The sequence below is a fragment of the Colletotrichum scovillei genome (genome assembly GCF_011075155.1).
Source record: "Colletotrichum scovillei strain TJNH1 chromosome Unknown Contig00012, whole genome shotgun sequence".
Classification (NCBI taxonomy): domain Eukaryota; kingdom Fungi; phylum Ascomycota; class Sordariomycetes; order Glomerellales; family Glomerellaceae; genus Colletotrichum; species Colletotrichum scovillei.
The window spans coordinates 527,846-549,143 of record NW_023336270.1 but is presented as its reverse complement, the minus strand read 5'-3'; the positions used below and the strand labels follow the sequence as shown (position 1 = coordinate 549,143).

The 21,298-nt window shown below is 54.9% G+C and overlaps 7 protein-coding genes across 7 annotated transcripts; 1 reads left to right on the top strand and 6 right to left on the bottom strand.

Moving 5' to 3' along the window:
• Positions 1-51: 51 nt before the first annotated feature.
• On the top strand, positions 52-4,067 carry HER10_EVM0012484 (uncharacterized protein; the record flags this gene model as incomplete). Its single annotated transcript, XM_035481878.1, has 6 exons — positions 52-856; positions 924-1,111; positions 2,300-2,530; positions 2,587-2,698; positions 2,756-3,817; positions 3,880-4,067. The coding sequence occupies 6 exons, from the start codon at positions 52-54 to the stop codon at positions 4,065-4,067; spliced, it is 2,586 nt and encodes an 861-aa protein (XP_035326376.1).
• A 59-nt stretch (positions 4,068-4,126) lies between these two features.
• HER10_EVM0007643 (carboxylesterase family protein) lies at positions 4,127-6,400 on the bottom strand (the record flags this gene model as incomplete). Its single annotated transcript, XM_035477193.1, has 7 exons — positions 4,127-4,633; positions 4,687-4,923; positions 4,996-5,092; positions 5,161-5,357; positions 5,425-5,652; positions 5,766-6,108; positions 6,207-6,400. 7 exons carry the CDS (start codon positions 6,398-6,400, stop codon positions 4,127-4,129), a joined length of 1,803 nt encoding a protein of 600 aa, XP_035326236.1.
• Positions 6,401-7,562: 1,162 nt separating this feature from the next.
• Positions 7,563-10,087, bottom strand: HER10_EVM0008453 (uncharacterized protein). Its single transcript, XM_035483068.1, has 2 exons — positions 9,312-10,087; positions 7,563-9,252 (listed from the first exon to the last, which is right to left on the bottom strand). Exons 1-2 carry the CDS (start codon positions 9,386-9,388, stop codon positions 8,184-8,186), a joined length of 1,146 nt encoding a protein of 381 aa, XP_035326263.1. The 5' UTR covers positions 9,389-10,087; the 3' UTR covers positions 7,563-8,183.
• A 501-nt stretch (positions 10,088-10,588) lies between these two features.
• Positions 10,589-11,005, bottom strand: HER10_EVM0013324 (stress responsive A/B Barrel domain-containing protein; the record flags this gene model as incomplete). The annotated part of the gene is made up of 2 exons (XM_035482686.1): positions 10,589-10,855; positions 10,940-11,005. 2 exons carry the CDS (start codon positions 11,003-11,005, stop codon positions 10,589-10,591), a joined length of 333 nt encoding a protein of 110 aa, XP_035326401.1.
• A 1,059-nt stretch (positions 11,006-12,064) lies between these two features.
• HER10_EVM0004202 (uncharacterized protein) lies at positions 12,065-15,540 on the bottom strand. Its single transcript, XM_035473854.1, has one exon. It carries the CDS (start codon positions 13,789-13,791, stop codon positions 12,310-12,312), a length of 1,482 nt encoding a protein of 493 aa, XP_035326140.1. The 5' UTR covers positions 13,792-15,540; the 3' UTR covers positions 12,065-12,309.
• A 65-nt stretch (positions 15,541-15,605) lies between these two features.
• Positions 15,606-17,846, bottom strand: HER10_EVM0003849 (acyl-CoA dehydrogenase domain-containing protein). Its single transcript, XM_035473512.1, has 4 exons — positions 17,443-17,846; positions 17,074-17,351; positions 16,277-17,015; positions 15,606-16,223 (listed from the first exon to the last, which is right to left on the bottom strand). Exons 1-4 carry the CDS (start codon positions 17,555-17,557, stop codon positions 15,730-15,732), a joined length of 1,626 nt encoding a protein of 541 aa, XP_035326126.1. The 5' UTR covers positions 17,558-17,846; the 3' UTR covers positions 15,606-15,729.
• A 1,520-nt stretch (positions 17,847-19,366) lies between these two features.
• On the bottom strand, positions 19,367-21,148 carry HER10_EVM0001407 (XPG domain-containing protein). The gene is made up of 4 exons (XM_035471155.1): positions 20,876-21,148; positions 20,819-20,823; positions 20,206-20,767; positions 19,367-20,142 (listed from the first exon to the last, which is right to left on the bottom strand). The coding sequence occupies exons 1-4, from the start codon at positions 20,972-20,974 to the stop codon at positions 19,624-19,626; spliced, it is 1,185 nt and encodes a 394-aa protein (XP_035326052.1). The 5' UTR covers positions 20,975-21,148; the 3' UTR covers positions 19,367-19,623.
• Between the last annotated feature and the right edge of the window lie 150 nt (positions 21,149-21,298).

The following is a 21,298-nucleotide window of genomic DNA, read 5'->3' as shown; positions in this document are numbered from 1 at the left end:
TTGCCAAAAGCATCACTAGCCATGCCTCGTCAGGTCATCTCCAAGCCGATCATGGGTCCGGCTCGCCGTACCCGCGCTCGCAGCCAGGCTCTCATCAGCAGTGCCGGTGCTACCGCTGCCGTCAGCAAGATGACTGGCACTGCTGTGCCCAACCTCAATGGATCGAGCACCTCGACCACCGAGCCCCAGGTTGAGAAGGTCAAGAAGGTCGCGAAGGCCAAGCAGGTCGGGAAGGGCAAAAAGGTCCAGAAGCCGAAGCCTCGCTTCGACACCTTCCACCCGTTCCCCCGTCTCCCCAATGAGATCAAGGCAATGATCCTCTGCGAGTACATCGACTTCGAGCCAGCCATCATCTACGCTGACTGCAAGGCCAACAAGAACATCCCGGGCCTCATCGACGTCAACACTGGCACTGATGGTAAGAACTCGAAGTTCAAATGTATCGCCGAACTCACCAAGGGCATCCCCGGCTTCGAAGCCTACGTCGAGCGCCAGTTTGGTGTCTCCTTCAAGGACTTGTCCTACAGCCCTGAGGAAGGCGTCCGCAAGGGCAAGGATCTCATGGTCCTTATCTTCAGAGAGAATGAGGGCCGTCACCTGGACTGGCACAGCGACATCCAGCGGAAGCTCAATCGCGAGCTCTTTGTTCCTGGTATCGAGAACATTGGCGTCATGTACGATTCGAGCCGCCTTCGCGGCCTGAAGCCCCACATGAGACGCACTCCTTTTCCTTGCTCTATCCCTGATCTCAGCACAATGATCACGAACCTTCGAGATATCAAGAACTTCTACGTTCTTGTCAAGCTGGGCGGCGGTAGTCTGGCTGAGCAGAAGAAGTGGATGAAGAAGCGGCTTCGTAAGTGCTTGCACCGCTGTGGGCGAGCCCGTGATTGACCTCACCTGTACTAACAACAAGAAACCAGGCTTTGCGAAGCGTCCCAACAAGGATCTTGTAGTCTTCGAGGACAAGCATAGAACTTGGGTGGAGATCACTCGGTACATCGCTAAACACCAGGCAAATGGTTCTATTCTTAAAGATGCAGCCAATTTCCTCATACTGACCGACCAGTTCTACCATTCAATTCGCACCATGTATGGTGGAGCCCCCAACGTCCGATTCCGCATTCTGGTGGCGTCGCATTTTCTGAACAAGAGCCTGGAAATTTGAGACTGAAACCCGTCACAAATAAGTTTACCTCGAGGGATCCAAGACAGCGGAATGTTTGGCAAGGAGGCTTTCGAGAAGGGACACGGCAGTATGGTCATGGCTTTCATGAGAATCGGCTTTACAGATGAACAACGCAGTTCATAGACAAGGCCTCAGCTCATGTGCATTCGGGTTTGAGAGAGGGTATGAGGCAGGAAGTGCAATTACCTTAGCTCAGAGATCCGTATCATTGCAATTCAAGGAAATCACAGTATAACTGCTGCAGTCCGTGACATGGTGCCATTGATCGTCATTTTTGCAGGCATACAGCGCTGCGGTGGAGCCCTCTCAGTTCTCATGCATGGCATTACATAAGTGGGCGTCCCTCGTTACTGTTGCCAAGCGATGATCACGGTCTAGTCGCTGCCGGGCATCTGGACCTGCATGATGTGAGTTGAGGGCTCGTGACAGCTTCACATTGACTGACCATCGTGAAGTGAGATCCGAAAAGAAGGGCATTCCATGAAAGCTGAAGATACAGCTCAAACCCAAAGACAAAGTGGACCGTCGTCATTCGGGTGAGATCCGCCCGCTCGGCTCGGCTTCCGATCGGCGGACCCTCGAAAAAGCGCCTTATCACGAGCAAATCCCACCGCCGGAAACGAAAAGATTTCGGCGCCGAATGCTTATCCCAGTGGCTTCGATTTCCGGTTTAAAGCCTTGCCTTAATTGTCTTGGGGCGGCATCGGAGCATTTCGCTGGGGTGGGAAAGCGGCTAGGGGACTGACTAATTTCAACGGCGATATCGTCCGACGCAAACAGCGATAACTTGAGAGCTAAGAAGAACCTTGTTGCTCTTGCTCATGTCACACACGTTTCTTCGATCAAATTCTCTTGTTTGTAAGTCTGATTTTGATTCAAAATATTTTAGCTTGGACCTGTACTCATTCTGTATACAGGATTAACCATTTTTACCTCTCATAATGAGATTCATTCCGAGACACAACAACGATGACGACTTCGAATAAACGCCCAAGTAGCGAGCCGCAATGGCTCAAGACATCCACCGATGTTCTCCAAGCGATAAAGCTGGTATGTCCAAATCACAAATTCAAGCTTCTTCTGTAAAAGTAGCTCACTCATCTCGAACAGGCTGCGTCCCAGACGGCTCCGAAACTCCTCAGTTCATGGCTTTACGTGCCCGCGGGCATCATGGTCATGCTGGCCGCTTGCTTTGGCGTCAGCGTCTTCTTCGACGCCGTCGGCGTTTCGTTCCCTGCCTCCGTGGCCTGCTTGATTCTGCTCTTCTTTGGGCTCTTGCTGTCGGAGCTGGTACTGGGGAACCACAAGACGAGAGCTATCGTTGCCGTCATTGACGTGCCAGTAGGTTCTTCCAACGAGGTTGATGTTATTGGAAGCTCGTCGCTGATGAACCTCAGGCGGGATGGTCTCTCCGTTGGATCAACATCTTCTTCACACCATCGTTCATCATGCTGCCTTTGAGTCCCTCAATCGGCATCGTTGAAGTCATGAAGATTATTGCCGTCTTCAGTAAGTCCCCCTTCTTCAATCCAATGTTTCGTGGACCTAAGTTCTAACGCCCCTCAGTCATCGGCTTCATTGTTATGATGGCGCTCGCCGCATACCTCACCCGCGGCCTCCAACTCCTACTCGGATCATCCAAACGCGCAATGACAGAACGTGCAGAAGAAATGGGCAACGAGACCGACGAGATTCCCCTCGCCGACACCCCTCCACGAATTGACTCCGTCCCGGGCTCCCGCACCATCTCCGCAGCCCCGTCTTCACTCTCACTCAACACCCTTGCTCCGCCGCCGCCCTCCCAAAACGCCTCACACAACTTCCTACCATCAGCAACATCATCTCCCGCAAGAATCACCGAAATCAACGTCGATATTCCCTCCTGTCCGCCGACACCACCTCTCCCACCACAGGACCCCGTCCCCCCGCCACGCTCCCAGCTCTGGGCAGCCTGGATCTGCGGTCACCTCAATTGGGTTCTCTACGCCTCCATCTTCACCTTTGTCGGAATCCCCCTTTACTACACAACAGGCTACGCCATGCCCCTTCACCTAAGTCTTATCCTCCTCGTTTACTTCGCCGCCATGTCCGTCCCCGCAAACTGGAGGCAATACCTTCACCCCGTCCTCGTCACCGCTCTCTTCTCCGTCCTCGGAATCTGGGCCCTAGCCGCCATCCAAGGCGCAGGCCTCTTTGAGACTCTCCGATCGTTCCGTACGGGAGCGAATTACACGTACCTATGGCTTCACGCCAAGAACCCGGAGGGTCGTCTCCCTGGCGCCGGCGACATCTTCAGCACCGTCCTCGACGCGAGTATCGTGTCTCTGGCACTGCCAATGTACCAATACCGCCGTGAGCTGAAGCAGAACTTTGTGGCGATCGTGTTGCCCAACATCCTCATGTCGATCGGCTGCCTCTTCTCGTACCCCAAGATTTGCTTCGCCATCGGCATCAGCGCGGAGAGGTCTCTCGCGTTTGCATCGCGAAGTCTGACGCTTGCGCTGGCTCTACCTGCAACGGAGAACCTTGGTGGTGATCTGAATACCGTGGCTGCGGTAGCTATCATGAGCGGTATTGTCGGTGTGCTAGTTGGCCAGCGGATGTTGGCCTGGATGAAGATCCCAGAAGGTATGAGCCTGCATTGTGTGAGCGATGAAATGAACGAACATAAGCAGCTTACAGGAACACAGATGACTACATCACCCGCGGCGTCACACTCGGAGCCAACTCCTCAGCCATCGCCACCGCCCTCCTCTTACGAACCGATCCCCGTGCTGCGGCGCTATCAAGCTTGTCAATGAGCTTATTCGGCACCATCACCGTCTTGTTCACATCCATCCCGCCCATCGCAAGCGTCATCAAATCTCTTGTAACCTGATCGTTTTCGATTATTGCTACAGCATCAACTCATTGGAGTCTACGCGCTCCAAGCCTAGTCTACGCCGGAATGCTAGGAGCCAGCCCCCTCCAAAACTCACACCTGGCACCACGTCCACCCTCCCACGAATCCGCAGGGACAACCCGGATATCATTCACCTGTCCCGGCGCCATAAACTGCGTAACCCGCGCCCCCCACGAAGTCGTAAACTCGTACGGCACGCCGCCCGTCTGGTTCAGGTTCACCTGCTTCGGCGCCTCCTCCGTCCAGACAGGCCACTCGCTCGCCCCGTTCTCGGCGCCCGCGTCGGCGCTAGAGGCTCCGTTGGCGATCTCATTGCTGATGGAGGGGTCGTTGCCCGTGATGAAGTTTCCCCAGATCTTGCGGAAGGCGAGGACGATGTCTGGGCCCTGGTTTGGTGTCGCGGGACCAAAGTAGCCTGGGATGTCGGTCGTGTGCCAGGCAAAGGGGACGGAGTACTGGTAGTGCCACGACGACTTTGGCGACGTGAAGGCGTCGGAGAGCCAGTAGCTGGGGCACACGAATGTTGCCTCGGCGTAGATGTTCTATTTCACTGATATTAGAGTCCGGGTCACAAGGCATGGTAAAGCTTCCCTACGTTTGCTCTCTGTTGTAGTCCAGTCCCAGACTGGCTCACGTCAAGGGCCGTAAGCCCCGTCAATCCATTCGTCTCAAAACGGGTGTCGTTCGAGCCCGTCTTTGTCGGATTCGCCGCGAGGACTTGGTCGATTTGGCTCGCCGAGAGGTTGGGGAATTCGAGCTTCAGCCAGGACGTCAAGTCTGCGACACTGACGATGTTGGGCGGGGTGAGGAGAGGTCCTTCATTAGCGTTATGCTTGCAAGACTTGTCAGTTGCCGGTCGAGAACACACGGAACGCAAGCGTAGCTTGGAGGGTCGAATACTCACACCGACGAGTAGACGCTCTCCGTTGACTTTCTTCTGCTTCATCTGCTCAGTCGGGAGGTTCTTAATATAGACGCCGTCCGTCACGGGATAGAAAGCCCTATCATTATCCAGTCAGTCGCGTCTAGGAAGTGTGAACACCGCATGTTCCGAGAACCAACTACGTACCAGAACCCATACGGTTGTTCAAAGGTGGTATTCGCACTCGCCACCTGCAGCGTCATACTATCCTTGCCCCGAAGACACGCAAGAACATCGACAGACGACGAGCACCCCGCCTTCTCAGCAAACGCCTGGTACCGCGCCGTCGGAAACGCCGCGTCGTAGTCATAATGGAACGGAAGATACGGCGAAGCAGCGATCCCCTAGCATCGTAATCGAGTCAGCCAATCATCACCACAGGCTTCCATGCCGCAACCTGTCAAAACTCACGTTCTTGAAGAGCGACGTTCCCAGACTACCGTCCACGGCGAGAGTGTGATACATCACCGACCCAGCACCCGCCGACTCCCCTGCAATCGTGACCCTTCCACGATCACCGCCAAACAGGCCGATGAAGCGCTGCACCCAAGCAAGCGCAAAAGCCTGGTCCAGAAGTCCCGCGTTCACGACACCGCGAGCCTTGACGTCCGCAGAGGAAAGGAAGCCCAACGCGCCGAGCTGTACATCGTCAGCATGCTGTCTCTCAACGGATCTCTCTCGTCCATCACCAAGTCCCGGGAGAAGGTTAGACAAATGCCCTCGACAAGATATGGAAAAGCAAAAGACCATACCCGGTACTGAATGACAACAGCTACAAAGCCACCTCCGTTCGCCCCAATAATCTCCGACATGTCAATCCTCCCATCACCGTACCCGTACCCGCCGCCGTGGATATACACCAGCACCGGCAAATCCTTGGCGTCGGCGGGCGCGTACACGTTTAGGAAGAGACAGTCCTCGTCGCCGGGGATGAAGGGGAGACCCGGGACGGCGGGGTAGTTTTGCGGACAGATGGGGCCGAATTCGGTCGCTGCCGTCACCGGGACCCTACCACCGATGACCGTGTCGTTGGATGAGGGGAGCCGGGGAGGTTGCCATCGCTGTGAACCCGTCGGCGGAGCTGCGTAGCGGATGCTGGAGGGTTTTAAGTAAACGATTACGAGATACGTAGACAAACATCTCACCCTTTCCACATATTCAGTCCGCTGGTGGCGTTGTTGTACCCTTCATACTTGGCATAGCCCAAATCTACAACTAGCGAAGAAGGCTGCCGCTGAAGAGCATCGCCCAGACCCCATGTATCGACAAGCAGACGATCCAAGAACGTGGCCGCCGCATCCTGGGATTTAGTCGAGGGAAAGGCGCCCGAGAAGCAAGGCGCAATAAGTCCCGCGACGACAAGCGGTAGAGTCCTGAAGAGGCGCATGGTCTATGAGTGAGCGAATGTGGTGTCCGACGTGCGCGGGGAACGAGTAACCGTGACGGAACCTAAAGAGAGCGGAGCTATCTCTATAAGGAGTCAAGGGTCTCGTAGAATGAAATCTCCCGAAGTCCTCATCCGTCATATTTTGCATGTTCACATAAGCGGCAATGTGCCGCATCAGTTATTGAAGTTGACTAATAACAGCCGGGGGGACGTCTCCGTCACGATTCACCTTATTTTGAGTTTCCTTACCCGCACTGACTACCTAAACAAGCAACCTAGGAAGGCCGGAACGCTAAAGAAAACCCGGTTTGTTAATATAAACCAATATGCGTAAACCCCATTCCATGAACCCGGAGCCGTTTCTCCCCTACTAATGGTCAACAACTGAGTCAACCCGTAGTATTTGTAGCACGGTCCTCGATGCGAATAGGGGGGCTGCTAGACAATGATGCGATGAACAGCGGGGGAGACCACTGGGGAAGGGCATGTCAGCGTCACATCGGGTCGTGGTTTGGACCTCTCCGGCGAAGACGGCGGCTTCCTGTCCGCAGAAACCGAGCTTTAAGAATGCGGAATACGAGGGGCAGAAGCGACGTGCCGACTTTACTACCTCTATGCAAGCGCTTTTCTATACTGCCTAAGGTACGAAGGTATCAAAACTAGGCCAATTGCGAAGTTTCAATGAAGTAGTAGTAAGATAAGATTATGCGGCGTAGAATAGCACACAGCAGAAGCAGACTTGAACTTCCAAAGAGACAATACCCTCTAAGCCGGGCTGTTAAGAATCGTTGAACTCAGCACCATAGCACCACGTGAAAACGCAAAGACAAAAAAACTCCCGAAAGGAACGGAAGTAAAAAGGCACCGGCTATTCCAGGGCTTATATCATCGAAACCAACTTCTCAACAAACCCACAGCTTACAAGCTAGAACCCATCTCTATATGATTACGGAGCTCCCTTAAGCGTTAAAGTTCAATCTCCACACCAAAAAGAACCCCAAGAGCAAGGCCACATCCCCTGAACCTCCCTTCGTCCGAACATCTATCCGTAGAAGCCCACGCGAGATCAACCGCGAAGCCAACGTCTCAACATGTATCCTATCCATAGGTATTCTTGCCAATATCCCCCAGGGCGTCCCCACTCGGCATCCCCAAACCAATGCCCGTAACTCACCTCTGCCTCCAATAACGCCTACTGCGTAGAGTCTCCCGCAGGATCGAACAGGTGCGGGGCTCGAATCGCACGGCCGGCCCCGACACCGATCCCGCACACGGGGTGCCGACTGAACTATTTACGCCACCGGGTCGGGGGTCCGCGCTGAGTAGCAGGCCCCACGCCAATGTTGCTCATATTGGACTTCCTCGGCAATGCAGTGCCTTGATACTCGCATCTCGACTTGGCCAGATGCCGCTGCCAGACCTCTCAGTTTCATGAACAATGCGTCTGTAGGCAAAAGCTGCATGCCTCAAATTTTCCAGTCCTGGATGGGTTTACGACACAAACATGAACCATTGCCTATCTCCAGTCTCCCGTCACTTCAGAATCAAACACGACAACTCATAATCAGTAGCTCGCATTGTCTTAGTCGAACCTAGGGCATTCATAACCCGGCCAAATCAATTCCAATCCCGGCAACAAACCCGTCAAAATCATGCGGGCGGAGTCTTTAGCCCGCCAGTTTTCTTCCCAAAGTTATTTCCCAACGTCATGAACCGTATATAATCATCCGCGTACCTCTGTCTTCGCCTACTTGATCAAATTAAAAAAAGAACTCGGTGGGCCTCATTTCCGCTCCTCAAAGTAGAACTTGCCGAGCTTGTCGCCGCCACCCTGGGGACTACCAAGCGCGGTGTTACCTACGCGCGCCTCGCCCCCATCAAGTCGCTCCCTAAGAAGACGCTCTGCAGTATCACGAGCTGTTGGCGTCGTGGCGGGGTTAGCTTGTGAAGATTGCTGGGGGAGCTGGGAAGCAGGGACAGGTGGCTTGTTGGTGGTGTCGACGTACATTTCGTCGCTAGGTACACCGGCACCATCATTGGTCGTACCATCCATCATCCTCGCATCCCGTCTTTCCTGCATTGCGGCCGCGCTGGTGGGAGTATCACCGCCCATTGTGACGTCACGGGCCCGCTGCGTCGGCAGGCCGTCACTCAGACCAGAGGCACTTCGCTCCAGACCCCAGATACCAGCCTGGCCAGCGACTCCAGGAATGGGGCGACGCTGGTAAATGGGACCAGACACGGTGCTGTTGGCGCCCTCGCCGAAACCAACGAGGCTGGCGGATCCATCGTCGCTCATGCGGTCGTCATAGCCTCCGGTGGACCCAGCCGTCTGGTCCTCGTCCATGCGTTCAGGCTCGGCGCCCATACTGGTAACGGAGTCGGCCTCGCGGTAGTTGGTATCCATGCTGAACATATCCTCGTCCTGCTCGCCAGGTGCGGTGCGTGTCTCGTTGTCATCACCGACATAGCTTTCAGTCGCGCTGGCAGTACCGACAGTGCTCATCTTAGTCACAGCGGTGGGTTGGCCATGGGCGTCAAAGTATGCGGGCGTGAGGTGCGTGTTGGGCGGGTAGTTGGCAGGGAAGCCGGTGGAGGTGGGGGTCGTCTGAGGAGAGATTGAGGAACCGGCATTCTGCTGGTGCGGCGGAGCGCGTAGAGTCGAGACTCGCTCTAGACCGGCGAGACGGGAGATTCTGTCGGCGCGCTCGGCCTCGAGGCTCGTTGTAGAGGGGTGGTGGGCGTGGCCGCGGACACCGGCGGGACCCTGGGGAAAGTGGCCTCGGTGACCATCTTTAATAGCGGTGGTCGAGAGGGCAGAGAGGGAGGTCGTGGCGCTCGTGGGGGTGCCGCTGTGTAGAGACATATTAGCTTGTAAACCAAGTGGAAGAGAGGGGGCGAGACAGCGTACGGCATCTCAGATGGAGTATCCGGGTTGGAGGTGGGAGGAGGGAGGTTGATGAAGGTAGGACGCGGTGCTTGCGCCATGGCTGCTAGTTGACGTTGGTGTCTGGGATAAACCGAACGGGTGTCGATGAGGTCGATAGCGGAAGCCGTCGACGTTATATGTGTCGATGTTCGGACCGAGATGAGCTCGTAACCGGTTGCTCGTAGGCAGTAGATACGTTTCGGGCAGAGATGATTTGGGGCCGCTTCGTGGTGGACGGTAGTTAAAGGGCGGAAACTATCGGGTATCGTCGTTGGGTGTGTAGGTGGGCGTTACCTCCAGAGCCAGACAATGGAGGTGGAATGGTGGTATCTAGCACAGAGTTGAATGGGTATCGCAAAGGGAGCAATTCGCATGTGCGCTTGTTGTCGTCGTGTGAAGAAGAAAGGGTGACGAGGTGTGGCCGGATTGTGCAGAGTTCCAAGTTGGGTGAATAAAGCCAAGTGACTGGATGTTGGACGTTCGCGTCAGGCAGGCGTGACAGGGAGGCACTGAGGTTGGTCCCCTGAAGTCATGAAAGTGAAGCGTCCCAAGGTCAAGGTACTTGGACGTTCGTACCGAATGAGGTGGGAAAGCAAGGCAAGCGCTGGGCGTGGGTGGGTACCTTCCTCGAAGAAGCTACTAAAGGTACGTACAATGGGTAGACAGTGGGAGGCAGACACGCAGAAGGAGCAGCAGGAGCAGAAAGAGCAGGAGCAAGGCGGGGGAGGGGAAGAGCACGCAGCAGGCGGGGGACCAACGATGGGCAGGAACGGGGACGGTGACGGAGCGTCGGGTGGGCAGAGCACCGCAAGGCAAGGCAAGAGCACTGAGCAATGTGCCTTCCTCCCTGGATCTGCCCGCGCTACCAATGACGTAGACCCCAGTACCTTGAGTGCCCCGCTTACATCACCGGGAGCAGACATCTTCTACGAGCTTTGATTGGTCCATAAGACTTCAATCGTGATTGGACCCCACCTATCTTGGACCCCTCAGGCTGGGAGAAAGGTACAAAGTGCATGTATCTTTTTGAGCAAGACCCTGAATGCTTCTCCTCCACGTCCCTGCATCTCCTTCCCGTTGCGTGGGTTTATTCCGTATGATGTTCATTCCCCATTTGCCTAACCCTTGTACAATGATGGCATTTCATTCCAAGCGATAGTTTTCTGTACAGTTCACTTGGACAGTATCCGTACATGCGAGCCGGATTCCAGGATTTGCGATGAGGTACTGCCCATCTCACAAGTCATACCCAATACACTTCAAAAAACACCCGGCTTGAAATCAGTCACCCTCGCCTTGATAATAGCCGACCCAACCTGCTTCATAAACGCCTGGTGAGCAGGGTCCTTGTGGAGGTAATAGTCGCGGTCCTCGACGCTCTCAAACTCGGCCACAAAAATGTGCGTGATGCCGTCCTGCAGACCCTCGGGGCTACAGTCGAGGCCGCCGACCAGAGACTTGATGTACGACTTGCTAGACGTCGGGTGGATGCAATTCTCCTTGAGCGCCAACATGGAATCACACATCTGTGTCTAGCGTTAGCCTGTGTCTCTGCAATCAAGCTACTAAGCTCCCTGACCCCGAGTCCGCCGGGTTGTGGTCGAATATACCGTCTTCACCTCCTCTGCTGGGATGAGCTCCTTGAACTGGAACTGGACAACGTGGATTACGGTCATTTTGAATATCAAGAGTGGGTTATGCAAGCGGGGGTATAAGAGTTGAAGTTGAGATAGAGTAGACTGGAGCTGCCTTGGGTATGTTGATCAGTTGCTTTTGCTTCCCTTCCGGACGTTCTCACCCCGCCTCTTGTTCAACGCGGGCGGAGTACGGAACGGCGGGGCATCGCCATCTCATCCGTCATCGTCCCGTCTTGATGCGGGGTGAAGCCGACCAATCATACGTGCCAACCACAACCGCCCGACTGGTCCTCAATTGACCAACATCCACGCCGAATTGAGAGGCATGCTTAGATGCATCACGCAGAGAGTGTAAATGTGCTGAGTACTGGCGATGTATTCTCCCAGGTCTATATCATCTTCGGGTTCATGCTCTACCTAAGATGCCTGGTATATCGTGTGGATGCAGAGCCACGCATGGCTGCAGAGTCACGTATGGCTGCGCTAATCTCCAGCCGGGCCTTGGGAAGATAGGTTTCACCATTTGCTCATGAGAAAAGCATTGCCTCTCGCACGGTCTTGGTATTGTGATTGGTGTCGGCAGGCTCTTGGAAGCAATTCTCAAATGACTCCTTGATCTTGTCCCAGTCTGTCCAGTCATCCTTCGATTGAGTACCTGACCGGGGCTGCTACAAATGATACATGCATCTTGTGGACAACTGTTGTGAAGCGGTGCTTTTGATAGTATCACATCGTTTTCATTCCCTGGGTGTCCCAAGTATCAATCAATTCTCTGTCGAATACGACGAGATTGCCGGACACGTGCATTGCGGTGACCACCAACACTTCCCTCTCATCGATATTCATTCATGAAAACTAGAAACCATCAAGTAGGACTACTGATTCGACCAAGCCAGTCTTGGAAGAATGAATGAATACGACTCCGAACAGAACATCGACTGTAGTTCGCGGTCCTTCAAATCAGTGACAATGCGGTGCTTTTAACGGATATCAACCGTTGCGATGCGTACAATAACTCACGTACACGAGAGAAACTTAAGTCAACTATTGTATAGTGCAGTGACTCGAGCTGTCGGAACACTTCATCGAAAACATTTTGAAATAATAATTTTCATTATGTCTCTTCCTCATCTACCTCTCTCTCTCTCTCTCTGAACTCATCCTCATTACAAAACCATCATCCATGGCCTCCCTCACCAATTTTATCACCAAATCTATTCCAGCTCATCATACAAGAGCATTCAATACAAAGGAAACGTTCTTCTCACATCCAGCTTTAGCTATCAAGCCTGTGCCAAACTCATACTTGTTCATGGTACCCCTAAACAACTGCAGGGTCCAGATTACAAGAACACAGCCATACCAATGGCAACCGCACCAAGAACGCTCATCAACGGCATCACACTGACGGCCATCAGAGCGGGCTCGCCGGCTGTAACCACGGCGGTAGGGGACGTGGTGCCGGGGCGGGTGCCGCTGACGGTGGTGGGGACGGCCGGAGTGGTCGCGGGAGAGCTGCCGGCGGGAGGGTTGGTGGGGTTGGAGGGAGGGTTGGAGGCAGGGGGGTTCGCGGGAGGCTGCGCAGGAGGGCTGGCAGGGGGGTTGGAAGGAGGGTTTGAGGGAGGGTTTGAGGGAGGGTTTGAGGGAGGGTTAGAAGGAGGGTTGGAAGGAGGGTTGCTAGGAGGGTTGCTGGGAGGGTTGGAAGGAGGGTTGCTAGGAGGGTTGCTGGGAGGGTTGGCGGGAGGGTTGCTTGGGTTGCTGGGAGGGTTCGACGGGTTGGTAGGAGGGTTGCTGGGGTTGGTAGGCGGGTTGACAGGAGGCGAGGCCGGGTTCGAGGGCTTCGTGACCAAGGTCGAGCCACCAGGGCCAGTAGGGGTAGGAGTTCCCGGGCGAGTGAAAGACGAAGTAGTAGTCGTGGTGACGGTGCTGCAGACGGCGTTGTTGCAGGTAGTGTACGTCTTTGTAAGGGTCGAGCAGTCAGTGTAGAAGGGTGCCTGGGTGCTCGTGGCGGGAACGTAGACTGGGCGCGTGTAGGTCGAGCAGGTGCCGTTGAAGTTGCAGCGAGTGATGGTCGTCACTGTAGGGGGAGTAACGACAGGGGGAAGGGGGTAGGTGATTGTGGTGACGGGCTTGCAGTAGCCGTTGTAGCAGGAGGTGATCGTCACGCAAGGGGGCAGGGTGATGACATTGCACGTGCCGTTGAAGTTGCAAGTGGTGGTCGTCACCGGGGGAGGGATGGTGATAGGGGCGGTTCCGTTGGGGAAGACGGGAGGAGGAGTGACGGTGGGATCAACCGGGACAGGGATGACAGTGGTGCTGTTGTTGGGAAGGGTCACGGTGGAACTGGTAAAGGTAGGGAGAACGCCGGGGTCGGTGGTGTTGAGGGCCGAGGTCGTGAGGACGGTAGAGGTGACCACGTCGGTGGTGGTGGTCGACGAGGTGGCGACGCCGGGGTCCGAGGAAGTCGAGCCGGTAGAAGTCGAGGTCTCGGTGGTGCTCGGGACGGTGCTGGCGCCGCTGCTGAGGGTGGAATCCGTGGTGACCGAGGTGCTCGTGGGAGCAATGACCGTGACGGTAGAGCTGCCGACACTGGTCACGATGGAGGTGCTGGTGGACGCCGTGCTGCTGGAGCTGGCGGAAGAGGTCAGAGTGGTGGTGGTGCCGCCGCCGGTGACCGTGGTGGTGGGGTTAGCCACGGTCACGGTGGTGCTGGGCGTCACGGTCGTAGTCGGAGCGACGACGGTGGTCGAGGTAGTCGACTGGCCGTTGACACCGGCCAAGAGGGCGGCACCCGCGGCGAGGCGGATCATGGCAGGAGAAACCATCTTGATGGTTTGTAAATGTAAGCGAGAGTGGTGGTTGGTTCTGTTTGACTAGACTCTTGATCTTGAGCTAGAGAGAACGAAAGACGAAAGCGAATGTTGAAGCAGAAGCTCAGAGAGAAGGGGGGGTTTTGAAGCTGTGTTTGCTGTGATGAGGATAAGAAGAAAGGACTGATATCGGCTGGGTTCGAGGAGACTTGATATAGCCATTGATCGTGTGGTGTAAGTCTGCCCATCCTCCTGAGAACATTACCGAGAACGTCGGTGGGACCATGCAGGAACAGTTCGTGAGCTCCATCCCAAGTGGGAAAATCTTGAGCCAAGGGCATCGTGAAAATTCAGAGATCTCGAATGTGGCTGCATGCGGCAAAAGATGTTGCGAGCTCCTCGTGCACTCTGCCAGTTCGGACCGTTTTGGCGTACGCCATAGTGGGCAGTTGGGACTGACAGTTGGACGGATGTGGTAAGAAGAAGAGGTATTTTTGGGATGAACCTGTAAGCGAGCATGGCTTACACGCGAGTGGTCCAGCGAAGAGAGTTGTGCCGGGCGAGGTACGGAACCAGGGGAGAAGAGCATTTCGTCGGATCCGGATAGATCAGAGGCAAGTGTGGTGGGTTTGGTGAGGTAGTTGTTCAGAGTGAGACATTGCGCGATGGATCTGGTGGATATCTTCGGGTGTGAGGAATGTTGGTGATCGCTGCGACCCTGCGCGAGGCGATTCAGAGTGAGACCAGAATGGCGAGGGGGAACGGAATGCGACTGCAATCCAGGGCAACGAGAGGGCCAAGCCAACGTATCCGTACGGCCCGGATCATGTCTCTTCGGCGCCGAAGACAGCCTTGCTCTTGTCCAAGCCCTATGAGAACGTCATCGACGCTGTCTCGCCGTGAGACAGCCGGTTCCCGAAGTCCGGTGGACTCAGCATTCCAGCCTGGTCGCGGGATCATTGTCTATAGGGAACGAGAGGAATTGTTCAGTCATCAACTGCCGCTCATGGTATCCCGGAGGAAATTCTGGTGGATTCCTTCGTCTCCATCATAGACTGCAAGCTTAAAGATCTAGTAAGAAAATCTGGTTAGAAAAATCACATTAATCAGACTCATTGCCCTCAATACCTAATTGGCTCCGAACTCAATCCATGGAAAATCTTTCGTCTGTTGAGTGAATACGAGGAGGAAATATCTGCTTCATGGCCGCAAACGGCAGATTGTCGATGAAAATCGTAAAAGTTCTTCCGGAGCTTGGCTGTACTGAGATAAACGCGCTTTCGGTCCTTTGACGCCGCATCCACTCTCGTGATCTACGGCACCCCCCCATTTCCCCACGTGTGGGTGGGAACGGGATATGAGTTGGTTGCGCGATGTTGAGAGAAGCCACAGAGCGTGTCGTTGAGTCTTGTGGCGGAGCGCCGGAGTCAAGGGGGAAACCCAGTTGGACCCGGCTGGGAGGGTAGTGGCTTGCGCCGTGATCGGTCGTGTCGACTGGTAAACCGTAAACGAAGTTTCTGAGACATCAGCTCGTGTTGCTGGAATGTGGCCGATTGAGGATGAAGATCTCGGATTGTGAGTTTGTGTGCTGCCGGCTGAAATGTCATGGAGAGGGTGGTACGATGGTTCCAACCCCTGGCAACTGCCGAGGCGTAGATCTGAGAACTGACCGAAATGTGAAGCTACGTCTGGCTTGAACGATGTGCAGCATTGTAACGCATAGTTAGCAGACAAGCGGAAAGTCTAAGTATGAGGTTAGCGGGGAGACTGCCAAGAGGATAGACATAAATATATGAAGTAATCAAAGTGAGCCATGTATTCATCTAGATTCCTGGACTGAGCTCTGCCTCCATGCAAAACGCCCCGACAAATGAGAAGATGTCCAACCTAATCTATTCATACATGACGTAATAGTCTTTCTTGTTCATCCACTGCCCTTCCCGACGTTGCCGCTTACAACTTCATGCCGAGTGCCTTGTGCACACGCATGCTCTGCCGGATGCTCAAGTCGAGCATAATCTCCTCACTGCCACCGGGAATGGCGTATGCGCGGACGTCGCGGTACAGTCTCTCGACCTTGCCGCCCTGGCCACCGCGAGAGTACGACAGACCACCGAAGATCTGCGACGCCTCACGAGCGCAGAACTCAAAGGTGACGGTGCTCTGGGCCTTGAGGCCAGCAATGGCACCACCAAGCTTGAGCATGGCCTCGGTCTCACCCATCTTCTGGCACTGGAAGATGAGGTTCTCGAGCCATGCGTATGAGGCCTCAATCTGGCGGGCCATATGCGCAAGCTTGAGACGAATGACGGGGTGCTCGTAGAGCTTCTTGCCAAAGGTACGACGCTTGTTGGCGTACTTGACGGACTCCTCGTAGCACACACGAGAGAAGCGCAGGCACTGGATGATGATACCAATACGCTCGTGGTTGAAGTTGGTCATGATCACTAAAGCATGTTAGTAACGTACTTTGGTCTTGGCACTGAGAATGGTCACATACCTCTGAAGCCCTGGTTCTTCTTGCCGAGCAAGTTCTCAACAGGTACCTTGACATCCTCAAAGGTGATGTAGGTGGTACCGCTGGACCAGACACCCTGGCAGTCCATCCGCCTTGTCGTGACACCAGGCCCTCTCTCGATAAGCAGCAAGCTGACACCGTTCATGCCCTCGCCACCCGTGCGGACAGCGGTGGTGAAGTAGTCGCACCAGATACCGTTAGTAATCCACTTCTTCTCGCCGTTGACGATGAAGTGCTTTCCATCCTCGCTGAGCTTAGCCTCGCAAGTCAAGTTGGCAACGTCAGAGCCGGCATCGGGCTCGGTAATGGCCAAGCAGATGCGCTTGTCACCGTTGAGAATGCCGGGCAGGATACGGTCAACGAGAGCCTTCTGGCCAAACTTGACCAGGGGCGGGCAGCCAATGCCGAAACCACCAATGACGTTCCAGACAAAGCCACCTGATGCTGCGCGAGACAGCTCGTCGGTCAGAAGCATCTCATGGAAGAGATCCCAGTTCTCAGGAGCCACCGACGCAACGGTGTTGTTGGTGTACTGTGTAGGGTAGTGGACACCGAGCAGACCGGCAAGGTAACCGCGCTCACCCATCTGCTTGTAGATGGAGGGGTCAACCTCCTTCTTCTCGTCCCATTCACCCACGAAGGGCTCGACATTTGTCTCGACCCATTCGCGGATTTCGGTGCGGAGGGCAGCGTGTGTCTCGTTGTAGTAGGGAGTGTGGTACTGTAGGCAAAATGTCAGAGAATGATAAGCATCAGAGGTGAATTACGATTGCACTTACTGCCTGGTACCAGTTGGGGTCGGCGTAGGGGACCAAATCACCAAAGGGATCCATGGGCTCGGACTCTTCGGTGCTGCTGGCAACGACCTTCTTGGGGGCGGCCTTCTTGGGCACGGGAGCGGCGGCAGCGGGTGCGGCCTCGACGGGTTTGGGCTTGGAGTCGAGGGAGCCGACGTGCAGCTTGGCCTTGTACTTCTTCAGGATACCCTCGTTGTGGTACTTCCAGAACTGCTTGGAGGCGTCCTTTCCGGCGACGCGCTGGAGGATCTTCTTGCCACCTGAGGAGGTCAGTTAGAGAGGCATGCGTGGGGTGGTTTTGGGAAGCAGAGGCTGGAGCAGAGGCAAAGAGAATGGCAGAACTGAACATACCAGGGTGGTCATCCTGGAACTTTGTGAGGTCGTAGACGTCGCCGTCGACGATGATGAACAAGTCGTCAGGCTTGTTATGCGACGCAACGTCGCCAGTGGTGAAGGTCTTGGACATTGTGACCGATGATTACTCTGTCGTACGATGCTGTGGAGTATGTGGGTGCTATCTACGGCAGACTCGTGGGATGGGTATTCGTCGTTTGACTGTGGGATGACAGGAGAGATGAACCAGGGGAGAGGAAAACGAAGAAGGACGAGGGGGATAACAATGTTTAAAGAGGTCTTGCCGGAAGAGGATGTGTCTGGGGAAATGGTGTCAAAGAAACGAGTCGCGACGGCCAAGGTCGGCAAATGGGCCAGCAGCTCAAGCGCAGGCCAGACAATCACATGCTTGCGGACGCGGGAAGGTAAGCCCAAGGTAAAATGGGAGAGGCACCTGCCCTTTGATTTCTGGGAGAGGGTTACCTTCCATTGGACCTGCTTACCCAGGAGGGTTTAGGTACGGAGTACATCCAGATTGGCTGGGGAAAGTACCCCTTCCCGCCTCGGGGTGAAGCTGGGGTGCAGATGGCCAGGAAAGGTACCTACCTCTTTCGACGGGCTCTCGTCACCTTGCACGTTTGACCCAGGGGATGCGTGTGCGGACACAGCCGCAGCCTCAGTGCAGCACCACGGGACATGCAAGTACCTCTGCACCGAGGCATTGCAACGAGTCTACCTGGATAGCAATGCAATCGATTACCGGCACATTAAGTGTCTTGTGCAGCGGTCCTCCACGCTCGCGAGGTCTTTCAATGCCATCATCCAGTTGTGTTTGTTGGCCTGAAGATTCCCAAAGTTCCCCCACACCTCTCGTGGTCGCAGACAGAGATACTAGTACACTACCTTACGGAGTACAAATCAAGCCAGAAACAAAAAGCATGCGGAAATTCGGGGACGGGCCCCCATTGTGTGGGGAAATCTGCAGTACGGAGTGAGTAAGGATACTAAGGCCGCGGGTAGCATCAGTCACTGAAATTGCAGCGGACGCGACTGGCCATGGCCGAAATCAACCACAATCAAGTGCCATTGGATTGGTCCGGAGGCTGGCGAACGGGAAACCGACTCCAGAGTGAGCTTGGGGAGCCGTCGCACTAGTCCCCATCGGCGGCATCCAGGTGCGCTAATCCGTGTCATGTGGTCTCGTGCAGCCTCTCCCCAGTCGCAAGTTTGCGCGCCGTCCATTGTCTTTTTTTTTTTTTTTGGCCTGGCGGGTGGAAGACCCCTCCCTCCGGCCTGGATCAAAAAAGTTTACAAGAATGCGACTGGTGCTCAACTGCAGCCGTGTGTTTTGGTGCGACTCTCTCTCCCTTTGCGCAACATGTGATTCCCGATTTCTGTTTCGGGCGTCGCACCTCCCTCTTCTTCGGCTGATGTCATCGAAGGGTGGCCCGTTTCCGGTTCGCGAGGTGTGGATCAACCTCGGCATCTTTGCCAAAGGTGACTGGCCAATGGGACTCCCGTCGATGGTCATGTGAGGTGGGTCCTCTCTGCCGCCGCTTCGCTGCCCGTGGCACAACAGTCATCACTCAGAGGCGGAGAGGTGAGCATCGACGATACGCATCCGCTTTGCATCCAATGCGCTTCGAGTCAGGCACATGATCTCCCGACAACCGACCTCCTACACCGACAGGTAGAACGCGGAGAACCTAGATGGCGTTGGCAATTACTGAATTAGTAAATTACCCCGTGGGACAAAATTACCGACCCATGGCTTGTCTTCGGCATGCTACGAAGTAGTCGTCTACCTTATTAGCACGTGGGTTAGTCTGCACAGTCCCACCAATCTCATGGGGGAGGCTGGCTGTCTGGACGGATACGGGCACTGCATTTTTGCCTGTAGATGAGTTTCCAGGTTATTATCAGTAATCTATATTTGAAAATAATCTGTATCTGAAAGGTATCGAGCTATGAAGATTGGTCCTCAATTCGTAGCAATCCCTACCAAGACATTCAATCCACATTGCCTCCCAAGAGCAACGGGTCTCCTTTTTGACCCCCCAACGCCGAATACCACACTAAATCAATCCGTAAAAGGCACCGTTCCGTCCCGCCCTTTCTTTAATAGACAATCATTCTCAAAGCGAAGACCACACGCAGCAATCCAGCCACCCCTGTCCAACCGCCGACCACTACGTCCATCTAGGCCCCACGAGGCTTAGACTTGGCAGCAGCCTTCTCCTTCTTCTCCAACTTCTGCTTCTTCTTCTTTTCATCGTTCTTGGCATCCAGCTTTCGCTTGTGCGCAGCCTTCTCCTCCTCTGTCTTGGGAATCACCTTGAAGAAACCGTCGAGGCGGACTTGCTGGTTGCTCTTCAAGTTCTTCTCCAAGCGGGCGCCTGCTGAGCGCACACGGTCCTCAGAGAAGCCCTTCTCTGTGACGAGATACTGCACCAGTCCCTCCATATCGGGCTTCTCCCACTTAAAGTCGCAAAGCGGGTCGTCCGCCTTTCGGACATCGGGGTTAAGGAAGAGCTCTCGGGCATCTTGGTACGGCCAGTCGTCCGGAATGACGTACTTTTGCTTCGGGTCATTCTTGAAAGCCTCGACTAGTGTCTCCAGGTCGCCGTGCTCGCGAATCAACTTGAGAGCTGTCGAAGGACCGACCTTCGGGATGGGGTCAAGGTAATCGCAGCCGAGGAGGATACACAAGTCGACAAACTGTTCGTATCATAAGTTACGACGTGCTCACCCTCGTAGAATCGTCATCCAGGAGAGACATACCTGCTTCCGCTCCATGCCAAGGCCTTCTAGCACCTTCTCAATGTGAACCTCCTGGATGGGCTCCTTGCGCTGCTCGCTGAACGTCAAGTGACGGAGTAGGATCGGGGTATCAAAAGTGAGAGTGTCCATATCCTCACTGGCGGCGGCATATACCTTGCCTGCACGAGCAAGGACAGCACACTGAGCCTCAGCCTCAGTGGGCGCAATGATGAAGGGGATGCCCATGAGCTTCAGAAGCTTCCGGCAGTCCTCATTGTGCTCACGGGTCACCCGCACTGTTCTCCGGGAGAACTTCTCAACCTCCTCAGCGGTACCAGTCTCCTTAGCCTCTTCGAGACCCTCGGTAGCCTCCTGCTTTCTCTGGAATCGCTTGGCGAGCTCGCCAGACTTGAGCTTAGGCGGGGCACCATCGAAGACATATAGGGGCTTGATTCCGTTGTCGACCATTCGGAGTGTACGGTAGAAGAGACCCATGAGATGTGATGTTGTCTCTCCGCTCTCGTTCATGAGCTGTTGGCCATCGGATCGGACGGCGATGAGGAAGGAGTAAATGCTCATGGACCTGGGGTTCTGTTAGCAAGCGCGAGCTATAGGGTTTCGATGGCGACCCTACGCATCCTGCTCTCAGTTAGTGGGCGTCGGAATGACTTGGTGATTGGGATGGACTCACGATGGCAACTTTGCGACCAAAGTGCGCCTTGATCTCTCCCTCCTTGATCGCATCGGGAGCCTCCTCCTTGATGATCTGGAAGAGATGCTTGATACCCATTTCGCCGAACTGCCGCTGGGCACTTTGGTTAATATGACGAGAAGATTTGTTTGATCAGTCGTGGGATCGAAGAGCGTTTCGAGTGGCAGCACAAATATAGTGACTTGTCCGTTGCGTAAAGGGTTGAAGAAAGAATGCAGCAAAGGCAGCAGTAGAGAATTGGTGGGGGATGACGGCCGGGGGCTGGCAGGAAAGGAAGGGTCGAGCACGACGTTGACGCGCCTGCACTTTCTTCGCTGAGGTCATGACGCGCCTTCCCTCGCGCGGCCCCACCACGCGTTTAATTGACTGACAGTGCTGCCAGCTGGGCTCGACTGGCGGTCT

What these genes read in the sequence shown, in the direction of transcription:
- HER10_EVM0001407 (XM_035471155.1), bottom strand. Translation starts at nt 20,974, where the DNA reads ATGGGTATCAAGCATCTCTTCCAGATCATCAAGGAGGAGGCTCCCGAT. An exon ending in TTGGCATGGAGCGGAAGCAG is followed by an intron (nt 20,143 to 20,205) that starts GTATGTCTCTCC and finishes TGATACGAACAG; the next exon opens with TTTGTCGACTTGTGTATCCT.
- HER10_EVM0008453 (XM_035483068.1), bottom strand. Translation starts at nt 9,388, where the DNA reads ATGGCGCAAGCACCGCGTCCTACCTTCATCAACCTCCCTCCTCCCACC. An exon ending in GATACTCCATCTGAGATGCC is followed by an intron (nt 9,253 to 9,311) that starts GTACGCTGTCTC and finishes GTCTCTACACAG; the next exon opens with CGGCACCCCCACGAGCGCCA.
- HER10_EVM0004202 (XM_035473854.1), bottom strand. Translation starts at nt 13,791, where the DNA reads ATGGTTTCTCCTGCCATGATCCGCCTCGCCGCGGGTGCCGCCCTCTTG.
- HER10_EVM0003849 (XM_035473512.1), bottom strand. Translation starts at nt 17,557, where the DNA reads ATGTCCAAGACCTTCACCACTGGCGACGTTGCGTCGCATAACAAGCCT. An exon ending in GTTCCAGGATGACCACCCTG is followed by an intron (nt 17,352 to 17,442) that starts GTATGTTCAGTT and finishes TGACCTCCTCAG; the next exon opens with GTGGCAAGAAGATCCTCCAG. An exon ending in GAAGAACCAGGGCTTCAGAG is followed by an intron (nt 16,224 to 16,276) that starts GTATGTGACCAT and finishes AACATGCTTTAG; the next exon opens with TGATCATGACCAACTTCAAC.